The sequence below is a fragment of the Microcaecilia unicolor genome, chromosome 5 (assembly GCF_901765095.1).
Source record: "Microcaecilia unicolor chromosome 5, aMicUni1.1, whole genome shotgun sequence".
Lineage (NCBI taxonomy): Eukaryota > Metazoa > Chordata > Amphibia > Gymnophiona > Siphonopidae > Microcaecilia > Microcaecilia unicolor.
The window spans coordinates 193383446-193399377 of NC_044035.1; the positions used below are offsets into that span (position 1 = coordinate 193383446).

At 44.8% G+C, this 15932-nt stretch overlaps 1 protein-coding gene across 1 annotated transcript in view; it reads left to right on the forward strand.

The window, feature by feature from the left end:
• The window catches only part of CFDP1 (craniofacial development protein 1), a 669081-nt gene that overhangs the window by 636985 nt on the left and 16164 nt on the right, over window positions 1-15932 (forward strand). Inside the window, 2 exon segments of the mRNA XM_030203683.1 lie at window positions 11458-11602; window positions 11604-11617. Coding sequence (XP_030059543.1) covers window positions 11458-11602; window positions 11604-11617 — 159 coding nt within the window.

Here is a 15932-nt window from a genome sequence, read left to right on the forward strand (position 1 = left end):
TTAGTGCAATATATTCTAACTCTCTCGTCTTATTCTTAGGCTCCTGCATTCGCATACAGACATTTCAAACTATGTTTGTTGTTCCTATGTACTCATGCTCAGTACTTGACAGTATTAATTTACAATCTTTTGTCTGATTTTTATTTTTATTTAAGTACACCTGATCTACTATGGTCTCTTTTGCAACCTCACTATCAGGATACCCTATCTTTCCTGTTTTTGGTGATATCTTTGAATGATACCTTTTCCGAACCATGCGCTTTTGAGCGACTGTCGGCCTTCCCCCTGTTTCTAGTTTAAAAACTGCTCTATCTCCTTTTTAAATGCCGATACCAGCAGCCTGGTTTCCACCCTGGTTAAGGTGGAGCCCATCCTATCGGAATAGGCTCCCCCTTTCCCAGAATGTTGCCCAATTACTAACAAATCTAAAACCCTCTTCCCTGCACCATTGTCTCATCCACTCATTGAGACTCCGGAGCTCTTGCCTGTCTCTTGGGCCCTGCGCGTTGAACGGGTATCATTTCAGAAAATACTACCTTAGAGGTTCTGGATTTGAGCTTTCTACCTAAGAGCTTAAATTTGGCTTCCTGAACCTCTCTCCCACATTTTCCTATGTCATTGGTACCCACATGTACCAAGACAGCTGACTCTTACCCCAGCACTATCTAAAATCCTATCTAGGTGACGTGTGAGGTCCACCATGTTTGCACCAGGCAGGCAAGTTCACCAAGCGATCCTCACGTCCACCAGCCACCCAGCTATCTATATGCCTAATGATTGAATCACCAACTACAACATCTGACCTAACCCTTCCCTCCTGGTTAGCACTTGGAGACATATCCTCGGTGCGAGAGGATAGTACATCCCCTGGTAGGCAGGTCCTGGCTACAGGAGTACTTCCTACTTCACCAGGGTGATGCTCTCCTTCTAGTAGACCTCCCTCCTCCAAGGTAGCACAGGGGCTACCGGACTGGAGGTAGGACTTCTCTACAACATCCCTGTAGGTCTCCTCTATGTACCCCCTCTGTCTCCCTCAGCTCCACCAAGTCTGCTACTCTAGCCTCAAGAGAATGGACACGTTCTCTGAGAGCTAGGAGCTCTTTGCATCGGGCACACACATATGACATCTCACCAACTGGGAGATAATCATACATGTGACACTCAGTGCAAAAGACTGGATAGCACCCTCCGCTGCTGGACTGCTGACTCCATCTTAGTGTTTTTGAGTTTTTCAATAATTTAAAACTTGCTACAGTATTAAGGTTATTAGCCTAATATAAAAGTGTCTTTTAGTTTATATAGTATATTGTATGATTTATTTCGTGTTTCCTTCTTAGATGGTAATGTATTTAAAACTCTGTAAGAGCACTCCTTGCTTGTTTTCCTATTACAATAACTAACTATAAATGAAGAGTTGTCCTAGGGTGGTGGTGTGTTGGGGAGGGTGGGCGGGAAGAATAAACTAGATCCTGCAGTGCGTGCTAGAGTCTATCTGTTAATGCTGTGGTACAAAGTTTTTAAAACTAAGGAGAAAAGACTATGGAGATTAGTTGATAAAATTTGCTTTTTTTATATTTTTATTTTGCCTATCACTAACCTACAATTCCTCCTTTCAACCCCAATCTTTAAGTTCCCAAAGCACAAAGCAAAATAGTGTTCACTTACCAGAGAAATGTCCTCTTCTCTCAGAACTTCTCAGAAAGAAAGTTCAGTGGGACCTTTCCTCTTTATATAGTTTTGAATCTAAGGGGCCTTTTTTAAACAGGCTCTTTGAAGCTAACTCTGCAACCTCACAGCCCTTGGACTCCACCTAGTGGAGTTACGCTCTAGTGGGTTACGCTCAGTGGTGTGCTAGTAAATGTTTAACAGGCTCTGTCCCCGGTCCCCCTCTGCGCCCCTCCCCCAAATTGCAGAGCTGGTTATAAGCCGGGGAGAGAGCCTGGGGGGGGGGGCAATGCATTACTCCAGGAAAAAAAAATTAAATGATCCCAGGTTCCAATCTAATTCATGTTTAATGTGCGATAAAATGCCATAAATAAGTAAATAAATATAAACTTTTAATGTTGAGCACCTGATTCTCAAAGTGAAAATATTCCAAACACTATAATGAAAATAAAATGATTTTTTTCTACCTTTGTTGTCTGGTGACTGTTTTTCTGATCATGCTGGCCCAGTATCCGATTCTGCTGCTATCTGTTCTCTTAACTCCGTTTCCTTGGCTTCCTTTCCATTTATTCTTTCCTTTCCTCTTCATTTCTGGTCCTCAGCTTTCTACCTATTTCTTCATCCATGTGCAGTTTTTCTCCTCTCTTCCTTTTCCCTCATCTCATCTCCTTCCTCACTCTTCTCTCCCCTCCATCCATGTCCAGCATTTCTTCTCTCTCCCCTGCCCTCCATCTGCCCATGTCCTGCGACCCTTCTCTCCCCATGCCCTGCATGCACCCATATCCAGCGACCCTCTTCTCCCCATGCCCTGCATGCACCCATACCCAGTGACCCTCCTCTCCCTGCCCTCCATGCACCCATAACCAGTGACCCTCCTTTCCCCTGCCCTCCATCCACAATGTCCAGTGACCCTCCTCTCCCCTGCCCTGCATGCACCCATTCCCAGTGACCCTCCTCTCCCCTGCCTGCATGCACCCATACCCAGCGACCCTCCTGTCCCTGCCCTGCATGCACCCATACCCAGTGACCCTCCTTTCACCTGCCCTCCATCCACCCATGTCCAGCAGTGACCCTCCTCTCCCCTGCCCTGTATGCACCTATACCCAGCGACCCTTCTCTCCCCTCCATCCATCTACCCATGCCCAGTGATTCCCTCTCTCCCCTGCCACCCCCTCCCGAGTTGTTCAGCAAATTCTCCTCCCTCCCTCTGGATTCCGGTCCCTCACCGACCTGACTCTGAGTCACCCTGCCTTGTTCTTCGAATTCTTCAGGGCAGGCAGTCTTGCCTGCCGCTGCCAGCGCTGACTCTCCCCCGCTGCCAGATCGCACTTCAAAATGGCCGCCAAGACTTACAAGGTCGGCCTCCAAGACTTCAGCAGAAATTTCACGAGGCCGCCTCTGGAAGTCTCAGCGGCCATTTTTAAAGCATGAACCGGCAGCGGGGGAGAGTCAGCGCTGGCAGCGGGCAGGCAAGACTGCCTGCCCTGAAGAATTGAAGGACAAGGCAGGGTGACGCAGTGTCAGGTCGGTGAGGGACCGAATCCGGAGGGAGGAGGAGAGCCGGCTCACGCTTTTTAACAACCGGCTCGCAAGTCGGAAGAAATTAACAACCGGCTCTTGCGAGCCGGCTCGATCACACCACTGGTTACGCTAAAGCCAGATCTGTGGTTAATAAAACTGCAATTATCACAGACTGGATTTTGTCAGACAACCTTGACCTTCTCTCATCACTAAAACTTGGATCCACAATCAAACTGATCCTATCATACGTGATTTATGCCCCCCAGGCTATAAACTCATCCACTGGCCATGGACAGGAAAAAGAGGGAGGTATTGCACTTATTTATCGCCTCCAGCTTCGTTATAGAAGCCATTGCAGAATCCGTCCCACTGAATCTAGAAATCGCTTGTATTAGAATCCTAATAAAACATTATATGGTCGCCTGACCTGCATCCTGTTATATAGACCATCTGGCAACTGGAACGAGGCTAAGCCTACCTTACGGATTTTGTCTCAAGCACATGTATGGCCAGTCCAAATGTACTTATTTAGGAGACATAAATCTACATCTTGATAACTGTTCATCTAACAACACGCGTGACTGTTTGGACTTCCTCCATTCTTGGGACTTTTCATGCTGGAATCATCAAGCAACCCATTCAAAAGGTCACACGCTTGGCTGATAACCTCAATTTCCTATTAACTTACGTTAATTGGTCAGAAATCCCATGGTCGGATCACTATAAGTTAGTCTGTTTCATTTCATGGCAAGAAACAGGTCCACAGCCCGCCCGAACCCAAATGACATACAGCACAAGAAGATATATAGACTCTCAGGTATTCTGACAGTTAATCTCCGAGACTGATTGGCCTGCACCGGTGGATTCAGTTCACTCCTTCTCAACTGGGGATGAACGATGCAGAAGAATTTTAGATACTATATCTCCACTTAGAACTTGGACAACAAAAAGGCATGCGTTACACCATGGTATAATGCGATCTTAGAAAACTCAAAACCATTACCAGAAGACTCGAAAGGGCGTGGAGAAAGCACAAGGACACTCAAAATCTCAATGCATGGAAGCAATCTCAAGACGATACAAATATGCAATTAGACAATCTAAAAACTATAGTATAAATCCAAAATAGGTCCAGATTACTCAGACTTGAGAAAACTCCATCCATTCAAAGAAAAAATTATAAGGTTGCAAAATTCATTACCATAGAACAATTCATGCATTAGTGATTTTATCAATGGCCTGGATCCTGGTCCCGGAGAGCACCCAGCTGACCGAATGTTTTCAAACTTCACACCTCTAACAGTTGATTCTGTAACACAGGAGATACGCAGATTTTAAAGTAAATTTTGCAAATTGGATATTTGCCCAAACTACTTACTCAAATGCCCCCAACCTGCTTCGCTGATCTATTCAACATTGAACTTCCTGCTTACTAATGGAATATTCCCTGAACACCATGGAAACCTCTTACCCCCAATTCCAAAACACTCCAAGAAAAAAGCAATGATCTTACCAACTATCGACCGATTGCATCAATTCCACTATTTGTAAAATTGATGGAGAGTATGGTGAACAAACAACGAATATCTGAACCAGTTCAATATTTTGCAAGAATCACAGTCGGGTTTCCGCCTGCACCATAGCACTTAAACTGTGCTCGTCACACTCCTGTCCAACTTCAAATAGGAAATAGCTGTAAGAAAAAGCATTCTACTTTTACAATTCGACATGCCGAGTGCTTTTGACATGGTGAACCATATAAGCCTGCTATAGCTACTCGATTACTTTGGAGCCAGTGGAAACGTCCTTGCCTGATTGAAAGGCTTTTTAACATCAAGAACCTACCAAGTTAAATCCAACACAAGTTTATCGCCTCCATGGTCAGCAGACTGTGGTGTGCCTTAGGGCTCACCTCTTTCCCCAACACTCTTAAGCTCTTTCCAACTTGGTCTCAACCCGTTCATCTACGCAGATGACATCACAATCTATATCCCTTTCAGAAAGGACTTAAGCGAAATACACAATGAAATCAGACTGGGGCTGCACACCATGCTTGCTTGGGCTAACTCATTTAAATTAAAACTCAACACTGAGAAAACTCATTGCCTTCTACTCTCCTCTTTCCATAACAAGTACAAACCATCCACCTTAATCACTCCTGAGCTTGCCTTACCAATCTCTGAGACTCTAAAAATCCTAGGAGTAATAGTAGATAGAAACTTAGCACTGGAGCAACAAACAAACTTTACCGCCAAGAAAGCATTCTTCGCTCTTTGGAAACTGAAATGTATAAAGCCTTATTTCTCTAGAGATGTTTTTCGCAATCTAGTTCAAACACTAGTATAAGCCACCTTGATTATTGCAATGGAATCTATGCAGGGTGCAAAGAAATGCTTCAAAACAAATTACAAACTGCCCAGAATACAGCTGCAAGGCTGATCTATGGAAAATCGAGGTTCGAAAGTTCAAGGCCACTTGAGAAACTACACTGGCTGCCCGTCAAAGACCAGATAACTTTTAAAGTTTGCACCCTGGTGCATAAAATCCTCTATGGTGAAGCTCCAGCTTATTTGAATAACCCTATCAACTTGCCACTTAGGAACTCTCACAAGATCATCTCGTCGTACTTAACTCTCCATTACCCTACATGTTCTGGCCCCAAGTATAAAGTCACTTACGCATCCACCTTTCCTATGTTGGTGCTCATTTGTGGAATGGATTACCTAAATCTGTTAAAACTACTCCCGATCATCTGACTTCAGAAAAACCCTCAAGGACCACCTTATTTGAATAGCTTACACAAAAGTCCCACCATTGCATCCATAACTGCTGAACTGTAACTATCTAACCGACATCCTCGACTTTATACACCTTCCCCTTCTCTGTAATTACTCACTGATCTCTCCTCTTCCATGTACTTGATTGTTTATGCTGGATAGAAGTATGCCTTTTTCAGACTGATGTAAGCCACATTGGGCCTGCCCATGGGTGGGAAAATGTTGGGATATAAATGCTATAAATAAATAAATATAAACCTTTGCAAATATTTCTACTATAAACATTGCACATGAAACAGATATCAGCGTGGAATCATTATGGATAGAAATTCCATGTGTGAAAGGAAGGAGTATCTTGTAGGGCTGTACTACTGTGTGCCGGGACAGAACGAACAGACAGATGAAGAAATGTTTACAAAGATTAGGAAAGCTAGCAATTGGGCAATACTATAATAATGGGTGATTTCAATTACCCCAATATTGACTGGATAAATGCTACACCAGGGAGTGCCAGGGAGATAGAATTTCTAGATGTAGTAAATAACTGCTTCTTGGAGCAGCTGATCCAGGAAACCGACAAGAGGGGGAGCCATTTTGGATCTGGTCCTTGGTGGCGTGCAGGGCATAGTGCCAGAGGTGGTGGTGTTGGGTCCCCTGGAAAACAGTAATCATTACATGATCAAGTTTGAGCTACTAACTGGGATAAAACCGCAAAGGAAATCTACTATAGTTGCATTTAATTTCGAAAGGGCGACTATAATGAAATGAGGAAAATGGTTGAAAGAAACTAAAAGGATCAGCTGCAAAGGTTAGGACACTAATTCAGGTATGGACGTTATTCAAAAATACCATCTTTGAAACCCAGTCCAGATGCATTCCACGTATTTGCAAAGGTGGAAAGAAGAGGAAACAGCTAGCATGGTTAAAAGGTGAAGTAAAAGAGGCCATTAAAAGAAAAAGGTCCTAAATGAAGAAAATAAGAAGCAACATAAAGCACTGGCAAATCAGATGCAAAGCATTAATAAAGGATGCTGAAAGAATATGAAGAGAAACTTGCCGCAGAGGCTAAAGCTCACAGTAACATCAGAGGCAGAAAGCCTGTGAGGGAATCCGTGGGACCGTTAGATCACGAAGGAGCAAAAGGGGCACTTAGGGAGGACAAGGCCATAGCGAAGAAACTGAATTAATTCTTTGCTTCTGCCAGTACCGGAAATGGTTTTCAAGGGTTATGATGCGGAGGAACTGAAAGAATTCTCAGTGAACCTGGAATATGTACTGAGCCAAACTGACAAATTAAAGAATAGGAAATCACCTGGACCAGATGGCATACATCCAAGAGTACTCAAAGAACTCAAGCATGAATTGGCTGATCTGCTGTTAGTAATATGTAACTTGTCATTAAAACCGTCCATAGTACCTGAAGACTGGAGAGTAGCTAATGCGACGCCGATTTTTAAAAAGGGTTCTAGGGGTGATCCGGGAAATTATAGACCGGTAAGCCTGATGTCAGTGCCTGGCAAAATAATGGAGACTATTATAAAGAATAAAATTACAGAACACGTAGACAAACATGGTTTATTGGGATAGAGGCAGCATGGATTCAGCCGAGGGAAGTCTTGCCTCACCAATTTGCTTCATTCTTTGGAAGCATAAATAAACATGGGGTAAAGGTGAGCCAGATGATGTTCGCACTGATAACCAGGTAGCAATGTATTACCTCAACAAGCAGGGAGAAACAGGTTCTTACCAACTGTCAACAAGCAACTTCTCGAAACATCTTTATAAGAACTGTTCATCTGGCTGGCAAACAGAATGCTGTAGCAGACAAATGAGCAGAGTCTTTCAACCTCATGAATGGTTACTCAGCACTCTGTAGTTCGTTGGATATTCTGGAGTGGGAGACCCCAGTGATAGATTGCTTTGCTTCTCCTCAGCAAGCTTCCCTGCTTTGTTCCAGAATATATGCTCCCAATCGTGCAGCCCCAGATGACTTCTTATTCCACTGAGGAACAGGCCTTCTATATGATTCTAATTGCTCCCTACTGGCCTAGTCAAATCTGCTTCCCCCTTCTCCTGTAGTTATCATCCAGAGAATGATTGAGATCCTTTTCCAACCCTAATAACACAAAATGAGTGATCCTTCCTCCCAGACCCTGGCTCTCTAGCCCTGACGGCTTGGTTCCTAACACAGAATTGCGTTCCTTAAACCTTCCTAAAGCAGTATCTAGGATACTTCTAGTCTCTAGGAAGACTTCTCCAGAAAAATGTTACCATTTCAAGTGGAAGGGATTTTCCCTCTGGTGTGTAGTCAGAGCCTTCGACCCGCTTACGTGCTTTCTTCCTACCCTTATGGAGTACCTCCTCCATCTTTCAAATTCTGGCCTCAAACTAACTCAGTCAGAGTACACTTGAGTGCCATTAGGTGTTTCATTTCAAAGGTGATAATAAACCAGTTTCTGTTCATACCCTGACAGTAAGATTCATGACAGGTTAATTTCATACCAAACCTCCTATCAAACCACTACCTGTCATTTGGAATCTCAATGTCATACTCACAACTCTCATGAAACCTCCTTCTGAACCACTTTGTTCCTGTTCTCTGAAGTTCATTACATATAAGGTAGTGTCTTGATAGCTCTTACTTCTGCCAGAAGAGTGAGAAAATTTCAAACCCTTGTGGCAGACCCACCTTACACCATACAGGGTTGTACTCCGAACCCATCCCAAGTTTCTCCCTAAAGTTGTATTGGAGTTCCACCTAAATCAGTCCATTGTAATACCTATCTTCTTCCCTAAGCCACACTCTCATCCTGGAGAAGCAGCACTGCATACCTTAGACTACAAATGTACTGTAGTGTATCTGAAGCGTATAAAACCTCATAGGAAGTCCTCCCAGATTTTTGTATCCTTCAACCTTAACAGTTTAGGGATACCCGTTACCAAATATACAATCTCTACTTGTCTGACTGACTGTATCTCCACACATATACTCAGGCTGGACTTGATCCTTCATGTGAAGTCACGACTCACAATGTAAGGGCCATGGAAGCTTCAGTAGCCTATTTCTGTTCTGCTTCCATTGAAGACATTTGCAAGGCAAGCTACGTGGTCTTCCATCCACACCTTCACTACTGTCTGGAGTAACATCCTAGGATGGATAGCTGGTTTGGACAAGGAGTCCTGCAGAATCTTTTTACTACTTAAGTCAACTCCGGCCCCTTTTTCATTCACCAAGGCTCACTATCAACTAAATTGCAAAATTCATTTATGTTGTGAGCCTGGTAGCTAGTGAGTCCCATATGTGAGAATATATGCCCACTTGACCTGTAGCAGGTGTTCTCCAAGGACATTAGGCATATATTTTCACATCCCTCCCACCTCCTCTTGTTGTCTTAACTTTAGTACTGTACTGCTGGTCCCACGCTTGAGTGTCAGGTGGGAAGGCACCCACGCTTGCGCAGTAGGGCAATGCCTCAAAGATTTAAAGCGACAGTGCATTTGGCAGTATCTGCACCGGGCTCCATGAATAACATCATCCCCCCCTCAGAGAACACTTGCTACAGGTAAGTAACTTAGTTGTATTCTGTAATGTACAGACATAAATGTGTGCCCCCCCATCCTTTGCCCACATGAATGCCTCTTTGCAAAGTATGCACCATCAAAGATTGATATATACTTGGCCACAGTATTGCCATTCACACACACATATGTTTTCACATACCCATGTATTTTCCACCTAAATCTTATAGATTTACCCCCTACTTACTAGTTTTGTTCATCAGAGCTTCATAGTTGTAAACCAAGGCTCATGGTGCAAGATTCTCACCCTTATAACAAATGGACTGGAAGCCCAAAGGAGCAGGAGTAACCTGCTGGGTTAGACGAGTGGAAGGAAATTTTATAACACACTGGCTATGTGTGAAAGCCATGTACATTAAGTGCCTATTTTGAGACTGTCTGTATGCCTGTATAAAATACTAGAAGCAAGGAGGCACACACAGCCAGTCAGGTTTTCAGGATATCCGCAATGCATATTGTACTGGCTGCGTGCTTTTGGCTTTTCTGTTCTCTGACTGCAGAAATAATTAGGCAGGAATCAGAAAGAGAAAATGTCTTTTATTACTCACCAGAACAGGATCAGATATCAGTAGCAAATTGTGGAAAATAATAAACTTACAAAATCTAACATCAGTAGCTCTGGTAATTATATAAAGAAAAAGAGAAAAAGGAGGAAGGAAAGTTTATTCCTCACTGTCATACAAAGGTCACAGAGCTGAGTGAAAGAAGAGAAAGAAAGAATGAATGAAAGATTCTTAGCTGCAAAGAATTAGTTCTTACGGGAAATAGACTGTGGGCAAGGATATGAAACTTCTCTTGCCAGTCGGACTATGAGCAGTTACTTATATACCCTTCCCATCACGGACCACCTCATATATACCCAATCAGCAATCCTGCAAGTACATAGGAGTCCTGTGATAGGGCCTTAGTGTCCTTGCCACACCTCTGCTCAGTAACAAACAGTTGGGATGTCATGACAACGGGGGTCTTGTTAGTTTGTTTGTAACAAGACGGTTGGGATGTCATGGCAATGGTCTTTGTCAGTTTGTGGTCAGCCAGAAATTCCTGTCTTGCCACTATCAGTGGAAACTCACAGAAACACACAGAAATAAGCAGACCCAAAAGAAAAGACCAGAAAATTCCAGAACAATATGGATAAGAATAGATTTGAATACAAATCTCTTGCAAGGCTTACTGGCTGGGTGTGCCCCGAGTACCGGGTTGAGATACAGTGGCTTTAAAGGTATACGTCTTCTTTGCACACACGTAACCCCTGGGGTAATTTATAAAATCCCTCTATTAAATTACCCTACAGAAGAATAAGGTTAATTTGTTGACCATAGTAGCTTAAAGTCTGATGCCCTGCTCTTAAGAATTGAAGTTGACACCTGCACTACCTCAGGTACTTCTGAAATTGGAAATTCAGCTTTTTAAGTGCAAATTCATTATGGAAATGGGACTTGATATACCGCCTTTCTGAGGTTTTTGCAACTACATCAAAGCGGTTTACATATATTCAGGTACTTATTTTGTACCAGGGGCAATGGAGGGTTAAGTGACTTGTCCAGAGTCACAAGGAGCTGCAGTGGGAATTGAACTCAGTCCACTGCACAAACCACTAGGCTACTCCACCACAATCTTGGGGGAAGCAGGGAATTATCCCGATCTAGATAGAACTAAAAGAAGCAGCAAGGACATCCCTCAGGTATTTGTCATCCTTCAAGGATTATTGAAGTTGCAGCCAGACTGTCAGTTGTGATAGTGGCAGAGGTGGAAAGAGAGCAGAGTCTACTGGTTAACGGAGGCTTCCCTAGAACTTTGATAGTTTGTATAAAACACCAGTTGTGATCATCACATGAACTGAGAAGTTTGGATGGTGCAAGCGTTGGTAAATATTTGTATTTATTTGTCTGGTTTTTGTTTCTTGCTTCTTCAGTGTGAAGAGGCCGACTGGGCTGAGCAATATTATGGGGAAACTGGGAAATAAAAAGCAGAAGATGAGCACGCTAGAGAAATCCAAACTGGACTGGGAGAGCTTCAAAGAGGAGGAAGGGATCGGGGATGAACTGGCCATATACAACCCGAGGAAAAGAAGGGTAAGTGAGAAACAGGAAACTGTTCCACTATATCCAGGGGAAGAAAGTATGGGCAGGTTCATATTTACTACTCTTGTATGCCATTCTTCTGAGGCAGAGGTAACACACACACACACACACATATATTGTGTGTGTGTGTGTATTTTAAAACTTATAGTAAAAAGCAGTATTTAGCTCATGTTTTTTCTATAGTAACTCAAAATAAGTTACATCTGTGAACTATATTTACTAATCTGCATTAATATGAATTTCATTAGTACTTGATAAATAGTCCCCACTGAAATAAATCTTTCCATAGTTTGAACCTGAGAAAATGGAGAGTGAAGTGACTTGTCTAGGATCCAAGGAAGGTCAGCAGGATTTATAAACAATTCTCACCCTGCTGCTCTAACCATATACACTGGCTATAGAAAGTTTACACCCCTTGTAATAATTTTACCATTTTGTTGTGTGAGTGCATCAGACTTGCATTCATTTGAATGATGAGGGGGTTTTTTCCTACTCATCAAAGGTAAAGGGTCATGAATTTTTGATATACTGCCTTTCTGTGGGTACAACCAAAGTAGTTTGCATATATTATATACAGGTACTTTATCTGGCCCTAGTGGGCTCACAGTCAATGCACTATATTCCATAACTTTCAAGGGAAAAATATATTTTGTTAGGGGGGCCAAGCATTTACTCAAAAAAATAAAACTGAAATGCAACAACTGGAATAAGTATCCACCACTTTCCCCCATGCCATATTTAGTGGACGCATATTTGGCAGATATACAACTGTGAAATTATTACAGTAGGTCTCCACTAACTTTGCACACCTATATTAGACCATTTGTTACCATTCAAGCTTCATCAAGTTCCTTGGGGAGCATTGATAAGCCACAGTATTCAAGTCATAAGAACATAAGCGTTGCCATACTAGGACAGACTGAAGGTCCATCAAGCCCAGCATCGTGTTTCCAACAGTGGCCCATACAGGTTACAGTGGCCCATACAGGTTACAGGTACCTGGCCAGATCCCAAAACAGTACAATACATTTTATGCTGCTTATCCTAGAAATAAGCAGTGGCTTTTCCCCAAGTCTATCTTAATAATGGCTTATGGATTTTTCTATTAAGAAGTTATCCAAATCTTTTTTAAACCCTGCTATACTAACTGCTTTTACCACATTCTGTGGCAACAAATTCCAGAGTTCAGTTACACAATGAGTGAAGAAATATTTCTCTGAGGCCAAGCAGGCTCTAATTTTCTTACATGTGGGTTGTTGTCCACGACGACCCCAGGAGACCAGAAAAAATCTTCAAGCTTAGGAATCTTCTGGAATGTTCCGTCGCGCGGGCGGGACGTGAACTTGCATCTCTCAGTATTTTTCTTCCGCGCTTGAGTTGTGTTGCGATGCTACTCCCTTTTCTGGCTCAGTAGAACCGTTTTTTGTGTGTTTATCGCACCCTCTTAGTCTTTTTTTTTCTTCTTTATTATTAATCCTTACTTTAACTTTTTTTTAAAAAAATTTTCCCTTATTTTTTTAGTTTTTCCTCACGTCTGGAAGTTTCCTTTCTTTTTTCATTGCGGCCGCCTTTAGGCTGCTTGGTCGTGTCTTTTTTCCCTTTTTTGTGCCTTTTTATTTGGCACAATCGAGCCTTTTGATTTCACAGACGCTATTTTCCTGCCCATGTCATCAAAGCGTTGTACTCACTGCAACCAGACCATCTCGAGCACCGACCCTCACGTGTGGTGTCTTGGGCCCGACCACTTTCCAGCTTCTTGTAAGCTGTGCAAGTTGATGAAGAAGTGGACCCAAGTGGCTCGAGAGGCTCAGCAGTCCGGTCCTTTGATGTCAACATCGGCACCGAAGGCATCGACATCGGCGTCGAAGGAAGCAGCGACACCAGGAGCGCAGGTAATGGCTGCCGAGAGACTGCATTGAGCTGGGAGCAGTGAGGCATCAAGTGGGTCTCCACCCATCTCGGGGCCTCCTGCTATGCAGGCCCCCCGGTACCGATCTTTCTCAGACCTGGCCCCGAGGTGGCATGTGGATTCCACGTCATCCTCATCGGTACTGAGGAGTCTCGATGACGGGCGTCGAGCGAAGGCGAAGAAGCATCGTCATCGATCTCCTTCCAGACATGGTACCGAGAGCTCCGGGGAGCAGAGGGAGTCGGCACCCGAGAAACGTCGGCGCCAAGAGGATCACTTACCCTCCATTCAGGAGGTGCCAATGCGTCAGTCGACTGGCAGCCTGGTACCAGCTCTCGAGCCCCCTCAAATTCTAGCACCAACTCCTGCACCGGCCCCACAGCCTTTTCCGATGGCAGCTCTTGACGAGCGCATCCGGGCCCTTCTTCCAGGGCTTCTGGAAGAGTTGCTTCATCAGTCGGTGTCGGGGTTGCTTGTGCCTCCCGTACCGACTGCAGAGACGGCATCTGGGCCATCACCTGTGAGGAGGTCCCCACCCTCGGTGCCGCTTGCAGTACCGGAGCTGGTTGCCACCCGGGTCGACTCCCCCTCGACGTCGGTGGAGAAAGCTTCACCAGAGTCCAGGCAGGGGTCGACTTCTCGACATCCCCCATGACGTCAAGACAGGCTCAGCTTCAGGCTGTTCTTAGAGAGCTTTTGTCCGATACCGAGGAGGAGCACTCGTGGGAAGCAGAGGACGACCCCAGTTACTTTTTGGAGGAAGAGTCTTGTGGGCTTCCCTCTGATCCTACTCCACCAATTGAAGTAAGGATGTCTCCACCTGAGAGTCTTACTTTCTCATCCTTTGTACGGGAAATGTCTAAGGACAATCCATTCCCTATGGAGGCTGTGGATGAGCCCAGGGCTGAGATGCTCGAGGTCCTGGATTATCCTTCTCCATCTGCAGAGGTTGCAACAGCCCCCTTGCACAATACACTCAGGGAAGTGCTGATGCGGAATTGGTCTTGCCCTCTTTCTAATCCAGTGGTTCCCAAGAAGTCCGAGTCCCAGTACAGAGTCCATGGAGAGCCTGTAATGGTGAAGGCCCAACTTCCTCACGATTCCATGGTGGTGGACCCTGCTCTCAGAAGAGCCAAGAGTACTAGAGACTATTCCTTGGTGCCCCCAGGCAGAGAGTCTAGAACCTTGGATTCTTTTGGGAGGAGAACATATCAGGCCGCAATACTTGCCGCCAAGATCCAACATACCAGCTCTACACGAGTAGTCCCTTACGGAACTCGGTGAGGCAACTGTCCAGTTTAGTTGAAACACTTTCTCCGGAGCTTGCAGAACCTTTTCACCAGGTGGTCAGGCAGCAGAAGGCGTGTCGCAAATTCCTGGCCAGGGGGTCTTACGACACTTTTGATGTGGCATCCCGAGTAGCTGCTCAAGGTATAATGATGCGCAGAGTCTCATGGCTGCATGTCTCTCACCTGGATCAGAAGACCCAGCAACGAATGGCAGATGTTCCTTGCCAGGGGGATAATCTCTTTGGAGAAAAAGTAGAGGATGTGGTTGATCAGATGAAAAAGCATCATGATGCCATGGATTCTCTCTCCCGCCGGACGTCTTCTGCCATTGCCTTCTCATCCAGGAGGTTTTTTCGAGGGAGGAGGAGTGCTCCCTATTCCTACAATAGGTGTAGGTACACTCCTGCCTCTTAGCAGCCGGTTCAGGCTCAGTCCCAGCATGTGCGTTCTCGTCAACGCCGTGCGCCTAAGGCCCCTACGGCTCCCCAGCAAAAGCAAGGGACGGGCTTTTGACTGGCTCCAGTGCAGCATAGCCGCAGTCAAAGTGTCCGTACCGGGTGACTTGCCCGTCGGGGGGAGGTTGATATTTTTTCACCAAAGGTGGCCTCTTATAACCTCCGACCGGTGGATTCTTCAATAGTCCGGTTAGGATACACACTCAATCTGGCATCAATGCCTCCAAATTGCCCACCGTGAGCTCAGTCCTTCAGCTCCCAGCACAAGCAGGTACTTGCAGAGGAACTCTCCGCCCTTCTAAAAGCCAATGTGGTCGAACCCGTTCCACCAGGGGAAGAAGGACTGGGATTCTATTCCAGGTACTTCCTTGTGCAAAAGAAAACAGGGGGAATGCGCCCCATCCTGCTCAGAGAAAAGTTCAGGATGGTTTCCCTGGGCACCCTTCTTCCCATGATTCAGGAAAATGATTGGCTATGTTCTCTGGACTTAGAGGATGCTTATACCCACATCTCGATACTTCCAGCTCACAGGAAGTATCTGCGGTTTCGGCTGGGAACGCAGCATTTTCAGTACTGTGTGCTGCCTTTTGGCTTGGCGTCTGCGCCCAGGGTATTAACCAAGTGCCTGGCAGTTGTTGCAGCATCTCTACGCA